The sequence below is a fragment of the Myzus persicae genome, unplaced genomic scaffold, assembly GCF_001856785.1.
Source record: "Myzus persicae strain clone G006 unplaced genomic scaffold, MPER_G0061.0, whole genome shotgun sequence".
Taxonomy (NCBI): domain Eukaryota; kingdom Metazoa; phylum Arthropoda; class Insecta; order Hemiptera; family Aphididae; genus Myzus; species Myzus persicae.
The window spans coordinates 293,197-308,853 of NW_019103867.1; the positions used below are offsets into that span (position 1 = coordinate 293,197).

At 35.1% G+C, this 15,657-nt stretch overlaps 1 protein-coding gene across 1 annotated transcript; it reads left to right on the forward strand.

Moving 5' to 3' along the window:
• Positions 1-4,977: 4,977 nt before the first annotated feature.
• On the forward strand, positions 4,978-12,188 carry LOC111035604 (adenylate kinase 9-like; the record flags this gene model as incomplete). The annotated part of the gene is made up of 4 exons (XM_022317283.1): positions 4,978-5,582; positions 5,913-7,033; positions 7,469-8,309; positions 8,394-12,188. Coding segments are annotated over 4 exons (5,595 nt in total), but the record flags the coding sequence as incomplete, so codon positions are not given.
• Between the last annotated feature and the right edge of the window lie 3,469 nt (positions 12,189-15,657).

Consider the following 15,657-nt stretch of genomic DNA (forward strand, 5'->3'; position numbering starts at 1 on the left):
AAAAAAAAAAAAAAAAAAAAAAAAAAAAAAAAAAAAAAAAAAAAAAAAAAAAAATATTTTATAAAATTATTATACTCTTACTTTTCGGAAAACTCTGTTTCGGACACCTCGATTTAAGAGAAGTTTATTTTATAATTAATTTGAACTCTATACACCAATCGACAATTAATTGGGTGCTTTGAAATTAATGATATTATGATTTAAAATACCAATCAACAAAACTATACACCCTGAATATTAATATATTATAATACGGAAATGGTGGAACCAGTACTGCGATTTAAAGTGTCAAATAATTAAAATTAGAACAAAGCTTAACAAACTAAACTGTATTATGTCATTATATAAAGTATACAGCTTAAAAATAAAGAGAAACGATTTCTATAAAGGAAAAATATATATAGGTGTAATAAATCCATAAAAAAATGGATATATAATACGTTTAAAGTAAATACATATAAGCCAATACAGATAATTGTTTGCGTGTTTTAACTGAGTAAAAGGGTTTGTAAAAAATATACTAAACAATTTATTCGGGCCCAAAATATTATTACGTCATATAACTTATAAGTATATGGTTTTACGCACCGAATCGTAGTCGTAAATCGAATTAAATTTGAATATGTAAGTATGTACATATCATAATAATATTATTATATCATGAAGTAGGTAGTCTATGTGCACACATATACAAACGCACGAGATACCAAAACAGGAAATTATAAAGATTCGTATGAACATGCTAAGAATTTCGATTTGAAAATGAAAAAAATTGTAAAAATAATATCATCTGACTATGGACAGTTTGGTTACCACATTCGTTAGATAGTCATTAATTTATTATAAATTCGGCAAAAATGGACCGGTGACATCGGTTCCGACTGTATATCTCGTTCCGAATAATAATAATATTATGTAATATTATTTTACAATTAATTGCCGACGACCAAGTCATTATCGGCGGGCCCCCGAACAATAACCATTGCATGCTTAGCACTCAAATATAATAGCTAGGTAAGTATGGAAATGCATATCGATCCTGCAGGTCGTGTTTACTTATTCTCTAGCAAACACTATTAACTCTCTATATCTGATTATTCAAAAGCACACTTAGTATACGTCATGATGTGTATCTATCAGCTTCTGTGTTATGTTGAATATTACACATTTTCATCTATTGGCTATTATTATTATTATTAGTGTCGGAGGCACATTAAAGCGTCTCACATGGGGTTTAACCGACTACCACCAACAAGGTACGTTTTATTTTCCGATAACATTGCATATTATATAAAATAATATATTTTTGATTATTTCATTAAGTGTCAGTACCTATCTTTGTATTTAATCGTTATTGTGGCAAATAATATAGTTGTAAACTACCATTATTGTGAACGAATAGTATGCGATCAATAGTAGGTAATGATTTTGGTATTCTGCGTCATTATTTTTTTCCGTCAAACCAGAAAATAATATAATACTCGAAATACATGCATGTTCCTTTTGATTATTATACGCATACAGCGTGAGCCACGGTTTTTTTTTACATTTTTACAATATCTTTATTCTTTATTAACCTTGGAAAACCAATGTAAATAATTTCAAAAAAGTACAATTTAACTAGTAACTAGTAAGTTTATAAAGAAAATTGTTTTGACAAAAAATTCATTGAATAATATTCTGTTTTTTTTTTTATTACTATGTGAAATAAACTATAAAGTTTAACCTACTTTTCAACAGAATAAATAGTTAAAATAGTCTAATACCTATCTATACAAACAGCAGTTATAAACAAAGTTTATCTTTCAATTTATTAGGCATAAGATTACTATTGCTTTATTCAGAAAATGTTTGAATTAAGTTACAGCAAACTTTGTAGTTTCTAGTACAAACTTTTCAACGGAAAAATAAACCTATACGTTAATATAACTAATAACGAGTAGCATTGACGACTTGATGAGTTACTTACATAATATATTATACAATAAATTTAACTACTTAAAAAGTTAAGCAGTTTGTTGTATAATAAGTAGGTAATAATCAGTAAGATTTATATCAAAGAACTAAAAAATTCTTCATTTTTTTTATCCTTAAATATATTATTTAATGTTGATAATTTATTTGTCCTTTCGATAAAATAACAAAATAACGTAAGTAAATTATAAAATGTATATGTTAGTTACTGAGTATATTTTTGTTAATACAAAGTAGTTGGTTGACTAATTAGAAAGCTTATATTAAAATACGCTCAGTATACTTTACTAATAACTTTAAAACTAATTTAAACAAGCGTAAACAATTATTAATTTGTAACACTGATTTCTAGAGTAAAGTAATAAATAAAAATGATTTAACGTCGTTAATAAATTAATTGTTATATTTAATTATTTAATGTCCAATAAATCCAGTTCAGGACACAGGATATTATACATAATGCAATATCGATGACGATAGTATATAGTTGGGAAGAGAGGACAAGAATAATTTTTATAGTGGGGGGTACCGATTCTGAAAGGTAATACTTAAAATGAGTACCAAAAATAAATATAGCTAGGTCTACCAGCAATTCCCGCTAAAAAATAAATAAAATATTAGCAGCAAAGTCTCCCACCCCAAATACCATCATTTCGGCACGCCCCTACATTTGTGGTAATACCCATAGAAACGCCTCAAAAGTTTTAAAACACTCAATTTTTAGTAGGGATCACGTCTGCAACGTGCAACGATTAAAGATTAATTTATTTTAATGTATACTGTTAAGTGTTTTAAGAGATTGAGATCATCAATATATTTGCACTGCACATCTGATTCTACTTCACGCATATTTTGGGTTTTCAAACCTTTCTGACACACTGAACATATTATTTACATCGTATATACACTGAACACGGTTGAAAGAATTATTGTTGTACATGTCCAACATTTTATTCAAAAATTGTTGAATTCAATAATACAATGATTTAAATCACGATTTCATTTTTACTTTCAAAATATTCAAGTTGTGTGCATTCATAGGTACCCAGCATTATAGTGTAATATAATATATGTATTGTGTTCTAAACTGATATACATTATGAAAATTATTTAAAATGTAAAAAAGAAGGTAAGTTTTTAGGTTAGAGACCTCGTTCTTATAATTCAGCGTTCTAAAATGTATTTCACCCACCCTCTGTTTTCTATCAGATAGATGACCGACCATTTGACGATTAAAAATATATAAATTGAACTAGGTCATATTAAAATTGAAGTGCATTTGTAATACCTTTCAAATTACTGTCAAGTATGATACTATACTATATACCAGTACTCATGCTTAGTTTTATAATCCTCTCAGAGTCGTCGAAGACTAACTTGTCGGTTTTCGACAGCTGTCTTTTTCTTTCATACCGTTCCTGTTATTTTGTCGTCGAAGAAGTTTTTTTTTATTATAAAACTACAAAATATGCGTAGGTAGACCATAATTTAAAAGCAGCTGTTACAGATGCACTAAAGTTGTAATATTATGTATATCTACTTAAGTTTCATTGAAAATAAAAATAAATAAACTTGAACTAAAGCGTTTCAAAAAACATAGGCCATAGATGTTTCAAAAGTTAAAATTTAAATTCATATTGACATCAAGTTAGTTAAATTTTGAATGTTTTTTCAAAGGGTATTTTTTTACTGGATAATTTATTTCACTACTGATATTTTTATTCAATTTTATTCAACCGACAACGAGTGACATAAACCGTTATTAAATTATTCATATTGTTTATAGAGTTTTTTACGTGCACAATTTATTATACTCTTTGTCGTTATAATATTTAAGTATTTTACATTTATTACTACATTTTAAAAATAATTCCTACGTATGACGAAAAAGACAAGTTGCGGCTGTCGAAAATCGACTAGTTACTCTTAGACGACTCTGCGAGGATTATGAAACTAAGCATGTATCCTGTTGTGTAATACCTACGTATAGTATCATACTTTACATTAATTTGGCAGTATGGTTTCAATGACCAAAAACCAAAAAAAAAATCAATGGCGTGATTGTATCAAATTGAATCTCAAGAAAATATATATACAACGATGTACGATGTATAGATTATACATGATTTTTTGTTTAACTACAGACAAAGTTGGTTCCAATACTTTGTTTATCTAGACTTCAAATATTAATTCACTTTCGGTATTTTGATGTATACATTATATACATTCCTAGAGAATAGAGTTTATTTTACAATTTGAAAAAAAATAATGAAAATCCAAAGATTCAACAAGTGAAATTTTAGTCGCACGTTCCCCCAGATTAGGGCGCATAAGGAAACTTAATTGGCTATGTGATCACATCATTGGGTAGGTAGTCCATAAACTATACTTGTACATTTATATATATCCTCTTATGAAATCCAATTTTGGGGAGCATCCAAAAACAAAAACATAAAAACTATTCAACCATTCCAATCAATATCCCTCAGAACACTAACCAATATTCCTTGGAATGTTAGTAATTGAATCCTTTACAACGCCCTCAACATAATGATCGTCCCCGATCAAGCATCTAAACTCTATAAGCGATTCCACAACAAACTACTTAATCATTTAAACCCTCTCATATCTAATTTATCCTCCCTAGATCTTCCTGATACAACCCATTGACTAAAAAGAATATGGTCCAGGAACCTATTGACCTAATTATTATGCACACCTGATTTATGTAAAAAAAAATTGTAAATAATATAAAGTTACTGTACTTAGAAGCTATAAAGTCTTTAACTAAGTCTATAGACTACGTTATAAGTACTTTTATACATATAATTCATAAGTAATATCACTGGATATTTCTTCTAATCACGATCTTTTGTCATTTTTTTCTTCTATAGTCAAATTTACTTATTGAATTTATGAATATGAACTGTAAAAAGAATTTAAATATATATATATATATATTGTGCACTACCAATTCGATAAAGTCACATATTTTACTAAAATCGGCAAGTTAAATTTGAGTCTATTACGTTAAAAAAAAACCTCTTTGTACAGGGCACCGACAAGAGCTCGAACTTGTGGCCAACTGACCGGTTCGGCGCGGGTGACAGCGACCCAGAAGGACATGATAGAACGGCCGACGATGATACGTGGTACCCGCGGGTTGTGTCGTCCTACGGGCTCACAGAGAGGATCAACTGGTCACGGCACCTGGAAGCGGACGCGGACTTCCGGTCCCAACAATCCCCGGCCATCGCCAGACGGTGGACGCTGCCGGTGCAGTCTGAGGGTCGCGACTATTACGGGAGTGAGGACGTGGATGCGGCGTTCCTGCGACGGAAACCAGTTTCGTTCGTGATATTCGGCAAGCCCGGTCTGGAGGATGACAAGCTGGCCGCCATGCTGTCCGCGTACTGGGGATGCGTCCACGTGTCCACGACCACCGGGCTGCTGGCGGCCAGTCTCCGGCCGGACGACCAAACCGGTTTGGCTTTGCGACGCGGCGAAGCAGTAAACGCCGCGGGTAGCGCCTCACTGCTCGTTGACCTTTTGGGTATCGGAGGGACTGAAGTACAGGAACGGGGTTACGTGCTGACCGGATTGCCCAGGTAAGTCTACAACCGTTTACCTAACAACTTTAAGTCCTTTAACACCTCATACCTGACCCATTTAAAAAATTGATCCATTGAAACCATTAAAAAGCTAGCCATTAATACTATGAATGTCATGGAGACGATCTCAATAATTGATATTGCAGATCAGTGAAATCTCTATGAAAACATATTCGATGTTTAACTGTGGGCTACGTTTGATCAAGTAATTTTCGAACTCGAGAAGGATATTGCAAGATATTGCTTCCCCAAAATATTTTAGAGTACTATAATATTACTACATATTGATATTAACTTGCTGATTTTTTGTTCGTTTTTTTACAACAGACATGACCCAAAACTGAGTGCCTGTGAACAAATGAGTGCGGTGTTTACTACGAATCCACCAGATGTATTGATTTATATGAATTGTTCGAATCATGATTTAGACCATATACTTAATGGACTGACTTTAGAATCCATGGAACACGATCATCTTATACAAACACTACATATGAACGACGCAGAATACAGCCACAGGAGCGTATATTGGTACAATAAGTCGTTCGTAACTAGGAAAATGATTGAACAGGATGTGAAGGATTACGAAAATTATTCGCTGAGGGTAATTGACGAAATATTCAAACAGTTTGATCCAGCACGAGTGATAACCTTGGACGGCAGAAAACCGGTGAACGAATTGATGGAAACGATTAAAGCGAAATTAATGACGATGTCACTGCAATACACAGTGTTACCGAAAATCATACGGTTCCAGGATAAATCAGTTTTGTCCGAACGCTACGAGTATTACGGTTCCGAGTTCGAGTTCGAATCGGAATCGCACGAGGTGGAAACTCTGGCTAGCAGTGAAGAGCGAGCGAGCGATACAAGCCAATTACGCGAAGAAAAATTACACCGCTTTAATGATCGTAACGAACAAATACGTATAGTGTCTGAATTCGGTCGTATGTGCCCCGTGAACTATTCTAACGGTCGATTCGTAATGGGCAGCGACCGTTATTGTATGACATTTATGGGAAAATTGTACTACTTTGCCGGACCCGATGAAATGCAATCGTTCGGTAAATGCCCGAAACAATTTCTGCAAGTTCAGGGACACCGGTTACCAATCAGAGCCATGTTCTATGGTCCACAGACTTTGACGAATCCGGCTGCAAAGGCTGTAAGCAAATTCTTTGGTTATAACCTGATAGATGTTGGGTACTTAACACAGATACACGAGAAAGACACAAGACACGCGTATTCGTCTGCGATCGTCAGTTCTATACTTAAAACCGCACAAGAGATCTTAAAACCGAAAGAAATTCTACCTAATGACATAAGCACTATGCGTAACGCAATTGCTTATTGGACACGTCTGAGGTTTAATACTATCATTCAATCTGATGGCGTGGAAGAGGAAGAAATTGAACACGAAACGTTTGAACAAAATTTTTCATATCAAAGTAACTATTATTTTATTTCCTCGTAAAAACCTTTCATAAAGAAATCGATCGAAAGTACATACATATAATAACTAAATTATACGAAATTTAAAAATTATCTCATCAGTCTGAACCTGTGAGAACTAAAATTATTTTTGGTATTTTCTTCCAAGTTTGATAATTAATTAATGTGTATTTATATGTATGTTCTTTGTAAAATTATTCCTAAATAACCAAGTTTCGTCTGTATGGTTTATAAATATTGAATTATATTAGTAAAATAAAAACCCTAAATAACTACTATTAACTTTTACATATATTAATTAGTGTTAAAATGAAATGATTTTGATCTGTTTAATAATAGTTATTTAATTACTAAGATTTAAGATGTTATTAGTAGGTATTTAATATTTTTATTCTACTAATATATAATACATACATTATGAATTATTCTAGAAAAACAAGACGAGTACGAATTGTTCAAAAGGAGGCAATTAACTGAACTAAAAAACTATTTTGAATCATATGACATAGATTTTTTAGATGATTTATATGAATGCATTCGTGCTTACGATGAACCAGAAAGCCTAACAAAATATTTCCGAAACATGTCAAAAAAAAATAGAAAGAATTTTAGGTCCAGCTTCATAAAAGAAATTAAAAATGTTCAACCTGATTTAATAAATGTTATTGTTGATACTGTACGAATAAAAAACCAGCTCAACATAAATTGGATTATAGTTAACGCACCATTGGATGTTGTATTAGTTAAAAAATTAATCGATGAAGACCTTCATCCAATCCAGATGATATTTTTTCATGACTCCGATCCAATGCACAATGTATTATTATTGAATGACGAAATGTCCAACAGCTATAGTAATAACTATCAGACAATTTTAGAAAATGTTAAAAATGGTAAAAGATATGGAACTACAGTTGAAAGAATAAAATATTCAGAATTTGTCAGTACAATTGAAAACCCGTTCGATATTTCTATTGAAAGAATGACTGAAGATGAGTCTTTCGAAGACGAAGTCAAAATTGCAGAACATGAGGAAAATAAAGACGAAAATTACTTAAGTCACGATCACCTAATGGGAATAATTGTTCCAGAAATAACTGAGAGATTAAATCAATATACAGATAATCTTCTCATACAATGGCATACTTTAAAAAAACATATCTCTAAAGAAACAGACCAGAACATGAATTTTAATATTATAGAATGCAACCACAACTCTACAACAAATTTATTGAAATTATTAATTGAAGACACTTTATACTATATAAAGAAGTAAAGTAATAATTAATAATTAAAATATTCATAATTGATTTTTGTTAAAATGGTCATTGTTTAAAATATTATATAATTGTTTAGGTTTTTGGCAGACAATGTATACGACGTATCCACATCAGATATCAAGGGCACTGTACCTACAATAGGAAAGTATGATGGTGATACTTCCATTTACTGCCCAGTTAGGTTTGCAAATGGTAAACTCCGTATAGGATCTAAAAGGCACATGGCAGTCTATCATAATAGGTACTACTACATGAGCTCGTCCAAAGATTTTGAAGAATTTATTTCTAATCCTAATAAATATACATTGTTCACTAGTATCCCAAAAATGTACCCAAAACCTAACGTATCTTTACTTTTTCCATTTGGTCTGAGTTCAGTAAATTTTATCGAAGAAATATTGAATACATTTGATTTAACCCTTGTAGACTCGTATAAAGTATTTAAACAAAACGTATTGCCAAAAAATATGCCAATGGTGGGTAAAATGTACGAGGAACCAACGCTTAGGAAGATTGTGGATAGATATTTTATTCCTGAAAATCAAAAAGATCATATTAACAGCCTGAGAAAATACATGAATATAGAAAGTGCTTACTTAAATGACGAGGACTGGTTTAAAATGAATTCTGTATTTTTACAAGCTAATGAAGGAATATGTTATAAAAATTACCCTAAAAATGTGATAGAACTGAAGTATTTAAAAGAAAACGAAATACATCCTGATGTTATTATAGAAGTAATTCCTGAAAAACCCGTTGCAAAAGAACACGCCATCGCATCGGTCATTCAAAATTGGTTAACTTACCAATATGTATTGGTCGACAAGATCATTGCGCGAGATAGTGAGACAAGGCAAGACTCTGTTAACAACAGATCGATATTGTTTAAACAAAAACTAGCTGAGTTTATAAAACAAAACGAAATTGACAAAGTTAAAGTACGTTTAGAGAATATAATCAAAACGATTGCAGCGGAAACAGTGGTAGACGGACCGAACTCGGTGAAATCCATATGCGACAAACTGAATCAACAATCGGATAAATATTTTCGCAAGTCTGCACTGACCTCTATATCGGATTTGTTGTCTAGATACTCTAAACTCACATTGAAACAGAAAAAAATCATAATTGACCGCGGTTTGAACGTATATGATTTCATGGATTTGGACGATTTTACAATGTTGGACGAAATCGAGGAGATGGTCAACAACGAATTCCCTGAAGACAAATACATAATATCCCAATGTTTTTCGGACGGCTTTGAATTTCCATCAAACGCCATGATCCAGAAATACCTGGACACGGAGAAGGGTGCACTGGAAGAAATGCGAGAGTTTGCCGAAATAGCCAACATCCCATGGATAACGGTTTCGGGTCCGGACTCCCGGTCGGACGTGATGAGTGACATCGCTAAGGTTTTGGGGACGAACACCGACACGCCTTTCGAGTCGACGTACGAAGTGGATCTGAAGACCGCAGAAGACATGCTGCGCGCTGGCGAAGTGCATCTGAGCCGGTTCGGCCGGTGGTGTCCGGTGCAGGCAATCCGGGGTTCAGCCGACCCAAGCATCAAACAGTTTTGTCCAAACCTAGTGGACGGCAACGTCCACCCGGTTGTCCACCGCAAGTACGTGTACTACGTGGCCGGCAGTACAGAGAACAGAGACGAGTTCATGCGGTGGCCTATGAAATACGTGCTCGGACAGTCCACGATGCCACCGTCGGCGCCAAGTTTCCCGCTAAAGATCGCGGTAGTCGGTCCGCCAGGAAGCGGGAAGTCGCGTTGTGCGAAAGAACTGTGCTTCCTTTACGGACTGCAGCTAATACAAATCGAGGACGCCGTCGACGCTTACCTGAAGGAATACCGGTGGACAGACGTGGCTAAAACGGCCATGGGCACGTTACGCCGGGGTGACGTGTTGTCCGAGGAAACGTTGGCAGAAGTTGTGACCACAGCCATGTTCGGAAACCAAGCCACCACGTGGGGCTACGTGATCGACGGGTACCCAATGACCAAGAAGCAGTTCAAGCTGTTGGATAGTACCGGCGTCATGCTGCATGCGGTGTTCGTTCTGCAGGAAGATGGTATACCGGAAGGAAGCCTCGAAAACGACACGGCATTGTTGCGGCTCAGACGCGACGCTTGGAAGTCGGCCTTTCCAGGCCTGCCGTGGATATCAGCCCGGTACGGAAACGCTACCGGTTTTGTGACCTCCGACACCGATGGGATGGTCCTAGCCGTGTCAGCGTGCGTAAAGTCGGTGCTCGAATACTGGACGAACGTCCGTCGCAACATCCCGAGCCGGCTATCAGGCGTACCGGTAACGGGCCGAGAGTACCAGTATAGCCTGAGCACGTACCTGGACCAGTGCCCAGTGTGCAAAGCAGACTGCGACCGCCTGTTCCGGTCACCAAACCTGGCGGTCACGAGGCAGTTCTCGGTACAGTACCGGAAGTACATCTACTGGACGTGCTGTACGGAACACGAGGCCGCGTTCATTCGTAACCCTGATAGATACGCCGACGCGGCGCCAGCCACGCCCTACCCGCATCCGGAGCCCACCACTGACGCCCTGCTGTCTCTGAACCCGTACTTCCAGTGCAGCCTGTCTTCTGAATATTGCGCGGTGTGTGTGCTGTCGTGCCTGTGGTTCCCGGAATACAAGCGCGGCCGCCCCGAGCTGATGGTCACCTATGGTAACCGCGCGTACACGTTCTGCTCGTCCCAGTGCAAGCGGGCGTTTTCGGAGAAGCCGTCCTTGTACGCGGAGTACAGTATGCATGTCAGTGGCCCCGAACGACCGCTGTCGTCGTCACTACGGCCCTGGGACCAGGACCAGCTCGACGGCCTACCCGTATGTGGCTACCTGGAACAGACCGTGTCCACGCACATCAGTTCGGCGCTGGCCGGTCTTACAGCCATCAAGCCTTTGTACCCGGGCCTGACGCCCAAGGTTTCGGCCATGGTGTATTTAGGCCTGCACGTCGGAATGAACGGAAGCTGTGACAAAGACGTGGCCGAGTACTACCGCAAGGCTTTCCAACAGTTCGTCGAAACCTGTCAGAGTTTCAAAATCGAGTCGCTCAAATTGAAATTGATGTGAATAATATTGAATAACAATATCTTACGCACACGATCCGGATGTATTTAAGGTTTTTAATTATAATTGAAATTATAAAGGTGATGGTTCATTATAAAGATTGACGATTTTGTTACAATTCAATAATAATTCAAATTAAATTATGCTTTCGACTACTTAAATCGATGAAATAACCAAAATAGTTACATTCGGCAGCGGTTCTTAAACTATTGAACAACGCCAACTCCAAAGATAGACTTTTTCAAACCATGACCTCTCGCGCATCTACCTTCCTTCCAAATTTCCTTTACAATAACCTTATTAGATTCTCAACGGAGCAATAAATATATTGATTTTACAATAATGTGTATGTTTTTTTTTCTGTCTGTCTGTCATCACTTTTAGGGCAGTAAAAATTCAATAATTTTCTACATCAGCATTTTTTCTGGTAGGAAACTAAATCTAGTTACTACTTTGAGGAGTCAAAAGTAAAAACTACTCGGTGGTTTTCAAAAACATCGGGCAAAAAAATTAAGAAAAATTTGAGAACTTTTAGGCAAGACTAATTCCCATTTCCTTTAGAATAATTTTTTTTTTTAATGTATTTACAACAAATACCTTGGTAAGATAATGTATACTGAATGAGACAAAATGGTTGCGATAACTCTAGTATAAAATAATAATTTACATTGAAATGTATTTTCTACAATTATTGCATCATTGCACGCGTAGGTAGTTAAGGCACCGCGGTCGCTCGGTATAAGTATCACGAACCCCCCCAAGGGCCACGAACCACGGTTGAGGAACCACTCACCACTAACCACAGTCATAACTCATAAAGGTATCAAAAAAAAAACAAAACTACTTTAATATTTATCAAATTATATATTAAACTATTTATAACGTTAAAAATTAATAAAATAGTTCATTATTTAGTTTATAGTTTTTTTCTTTTTTTGCAAAAAGTTATTACTTTATGTACAAAACACAGTATATTGTTCGAAGTTAAACATCGTAGATAGACCATTTTAAATCATCGGCTTAATATTCATAACACATCGAATCATAAATGCAAGTCCTAATAAAATCAATGAGACGTTATACAGTATGAGGCTACTTTTAAGTTTGCAGCACGTAATATTTTTCTTTAGATCTTTAAGTACGAATTTTAATATGACATGGCACGGGCCAGTTTGCGATACGATTTCAATGGAATTCTAAGTACGTGATGGATGTATTAATGTTATCATTTGATAATATTCAATTCTGCACGTTGTGGTTGAACGTTTTAAATGGTTTATAGAAATAATGTCAAAAAAATATTACAATAATAATAATTTATCTCATCGTTAAAAGAAATGAATGAAGAGGGTGCGAAAAATGTAAAGTACTGCAATTGACGCGTACTTAAAATATGTAAAGGCTTGAACGAGCTTAATCGGCAACGCTGTTTTTACAACACGCTGCCAAACCAAATTTCAACTGGAAATAAAAGAACTAACAATGGCACTTTGCACTCGAGAACAAATGACAGCAATTATTATACAGAGCTTGCAGTTTTCGCTCGTTAGTCGGTGCATTTTAAACGTCGCTAGACCGACGGTCTCGGGCCGTCTAGAATAAACCAATTTTCGTGGTGATATTAAATTAAATTATACAACGATAATATTTTGACTATGGCAATAATGTGCACGCTTAGCGACGAATACTATAAAGATGTATCTATCGTAAGATTTCGTTACATTTTAAGTGATATTATTATTTATTACTACGGAGCACAATATTTCACTAAATCGTAATATTATCATGAGTTATTAAATTAAGTCGGCGTCTTACCTCTTACAAGACACCGGAAGTAGAAACGCGTCCGAAGCGGATTCACACGGAGGCTCTAGGTCTTCGCACTCCACCACCCTGATCACCGGCAACATTTAAGATCGCTGCAAAAACCAACACCATACGCTACACTGAGGACGACTGTTGTAAGTACGACAATATACGCTTGATAATAATAATGATAATATGATATATTATATTTTTTCGGCGGCGTGAAAACGAAAACACACAGTCGCACATGCACGCGCGCACACGCACACTCACGCACAAGAAATCTATTTCATTTATTCAAACGCGCAAAAATACACACAAGCAAAAACAATAGCGGACGAACGAAGGAGAAGACCTGCAGCAAATGAAAAGAAAAAGAAAAAAAAAATCAAGCATAATGATAAACAGTCTCTGTTAAACAGTCTACAAACGCACATGCTAATACGTATAATATTATATTATATATTCTAATCTCGGATGCACTCCACGGCCGGTTGTTGTCGTGATTAGAAAGCGTCTCGAAAGACGAATAATAATGTAACATTCGCACGGCGTATTCTACAGCGATCGCGTACCAATATTATGGTCACTGGTCGTTTTCAGTGTATGGCCGCGGTTGAAGGTGTTTTGGTGGGGCTCATCGGTCCCCTCAGAAAAAAAAAGTGCACTGCCGACGTATGCGTAGGACGCTTTGTTGCTATATAGTGAATATTACAAACGGTTCGTACGGTTTTTTTTACCATATAAATCAGAATCTGTTCCTGGCTGTTTAGCCGTTTTTCGGAGTCATAATAATTACGGTTTATCAATTTAAAATATTGGGCTATTCGCCCGTTTCGTGCCAGTGGGAGTCAACAACTTCGGTTTTTCTATTAAAGGTATTCGACGAAAAATCAAACACCCGTCATAGGAGGCATCGGATTATCGTCAACTGCTGTCATTAATATAAGTATACTATGTTGCGCGCCTACGTTTTATACATTATTAAATATTATAGAATATCATAATTACGTATAATACACAAAATACGTCTTATGGATAGAACAAAAACAATTATTTGACCATTTAAACATAAGATTTTTTTCTTAACTAAGCATCCCCTCTTCTTCCATTAAAATTTAACTTAATCTCAACATATCGTTATATTATGTAGCACATCTTGTATGGGTATGTATTAGCTAATTAATGTGAATCGAAAAGGATTTTAGATCCAGAACGGATTATGTACTGATTATTACCTGGCTAGGCACTTAGGTACAATATTATTGTGTTTGAATCATAAGTGTTATTTCCATTTTTTTCGTGTAAAAATATACACACAATGATCGGGTCACCTCGTGCTTTTTCCGTAGCGAATCGGGTGTATACGATTGCAGTGTTTACTTTACCGAAGAGGCCATTTTTCGTTTTTATGATATTATAACACGTCAGAAAAAACCACTGACAAATGGTCAAATTTACATACGCCATCCATTTTTCCGTAAAAACGATTTGGATTTTTTTTTATAAGTCCAAGACTTTCGATTTTAGAGACTTGAAATTCACTAGTTATTATTCTTACAATATCGATTTACACGTCAAAGAATTAAAAAAAAATCTGATTGGATCTTTAAAAAAATCTCGAAAAACAAATACTGGGAAGACTAAACAAAAACTAAAGCGATAAATGAAACCGTAAGTCCGTAAACACCTCAGTTGAAAAAAAAACGATAACCTTGCATTTTAATTGCCTATTTATAGACGTAATGAAAATACATAAATTTCCTATTTCTGAAAAATTATCTTTCAGATTAAAAGTTAATATTTATGATTTATATTCTATTTTATTATTGCCTTTGCCTTCTCCCCTCTCCCCTCTCCCTTAGTCATTAGTACCTTATTATGTAGGTAGTATATTATTTTTAATTTTTTACGGCATGGTAATTTTTCGTCACATTTTTATACTATTTGCAATATTTCGAGACGTTACATGTGTAATGTGTACAGAAGGTCATTCGTATCATACTCATATCATGACTGTTATGTAATCATCATAAAATATATATTATACATATATATGTATATATTAATTACATATATAGGTATTATATATTTTGAAAATCTTTAGTCGTGAATTTATTTTTAATCACACATAATAATATTCTATGCGTAGGCAATTTGAAAAATGTCCTCTAAACACTTAATAGTAAACCTAGTCTAGAATCTGTTTTCAAATGCGATGGCCGATGATTTATCATTTTTTTTTTTTCATCACATAATGTGCGACGCCGGCCAAGGTCAGCGAAACAAGACGTGTGTAGTGTGCCCAACGTCATCAAGTCTATGGTCCATAGTCTTAGCGTAAGTACGTTTATTATTTTTTTTGTGAATAAGATAAATGATTTCATATATTGCACTCGTTTCAATATGGACTTCCAATGTACTGTATCGCAG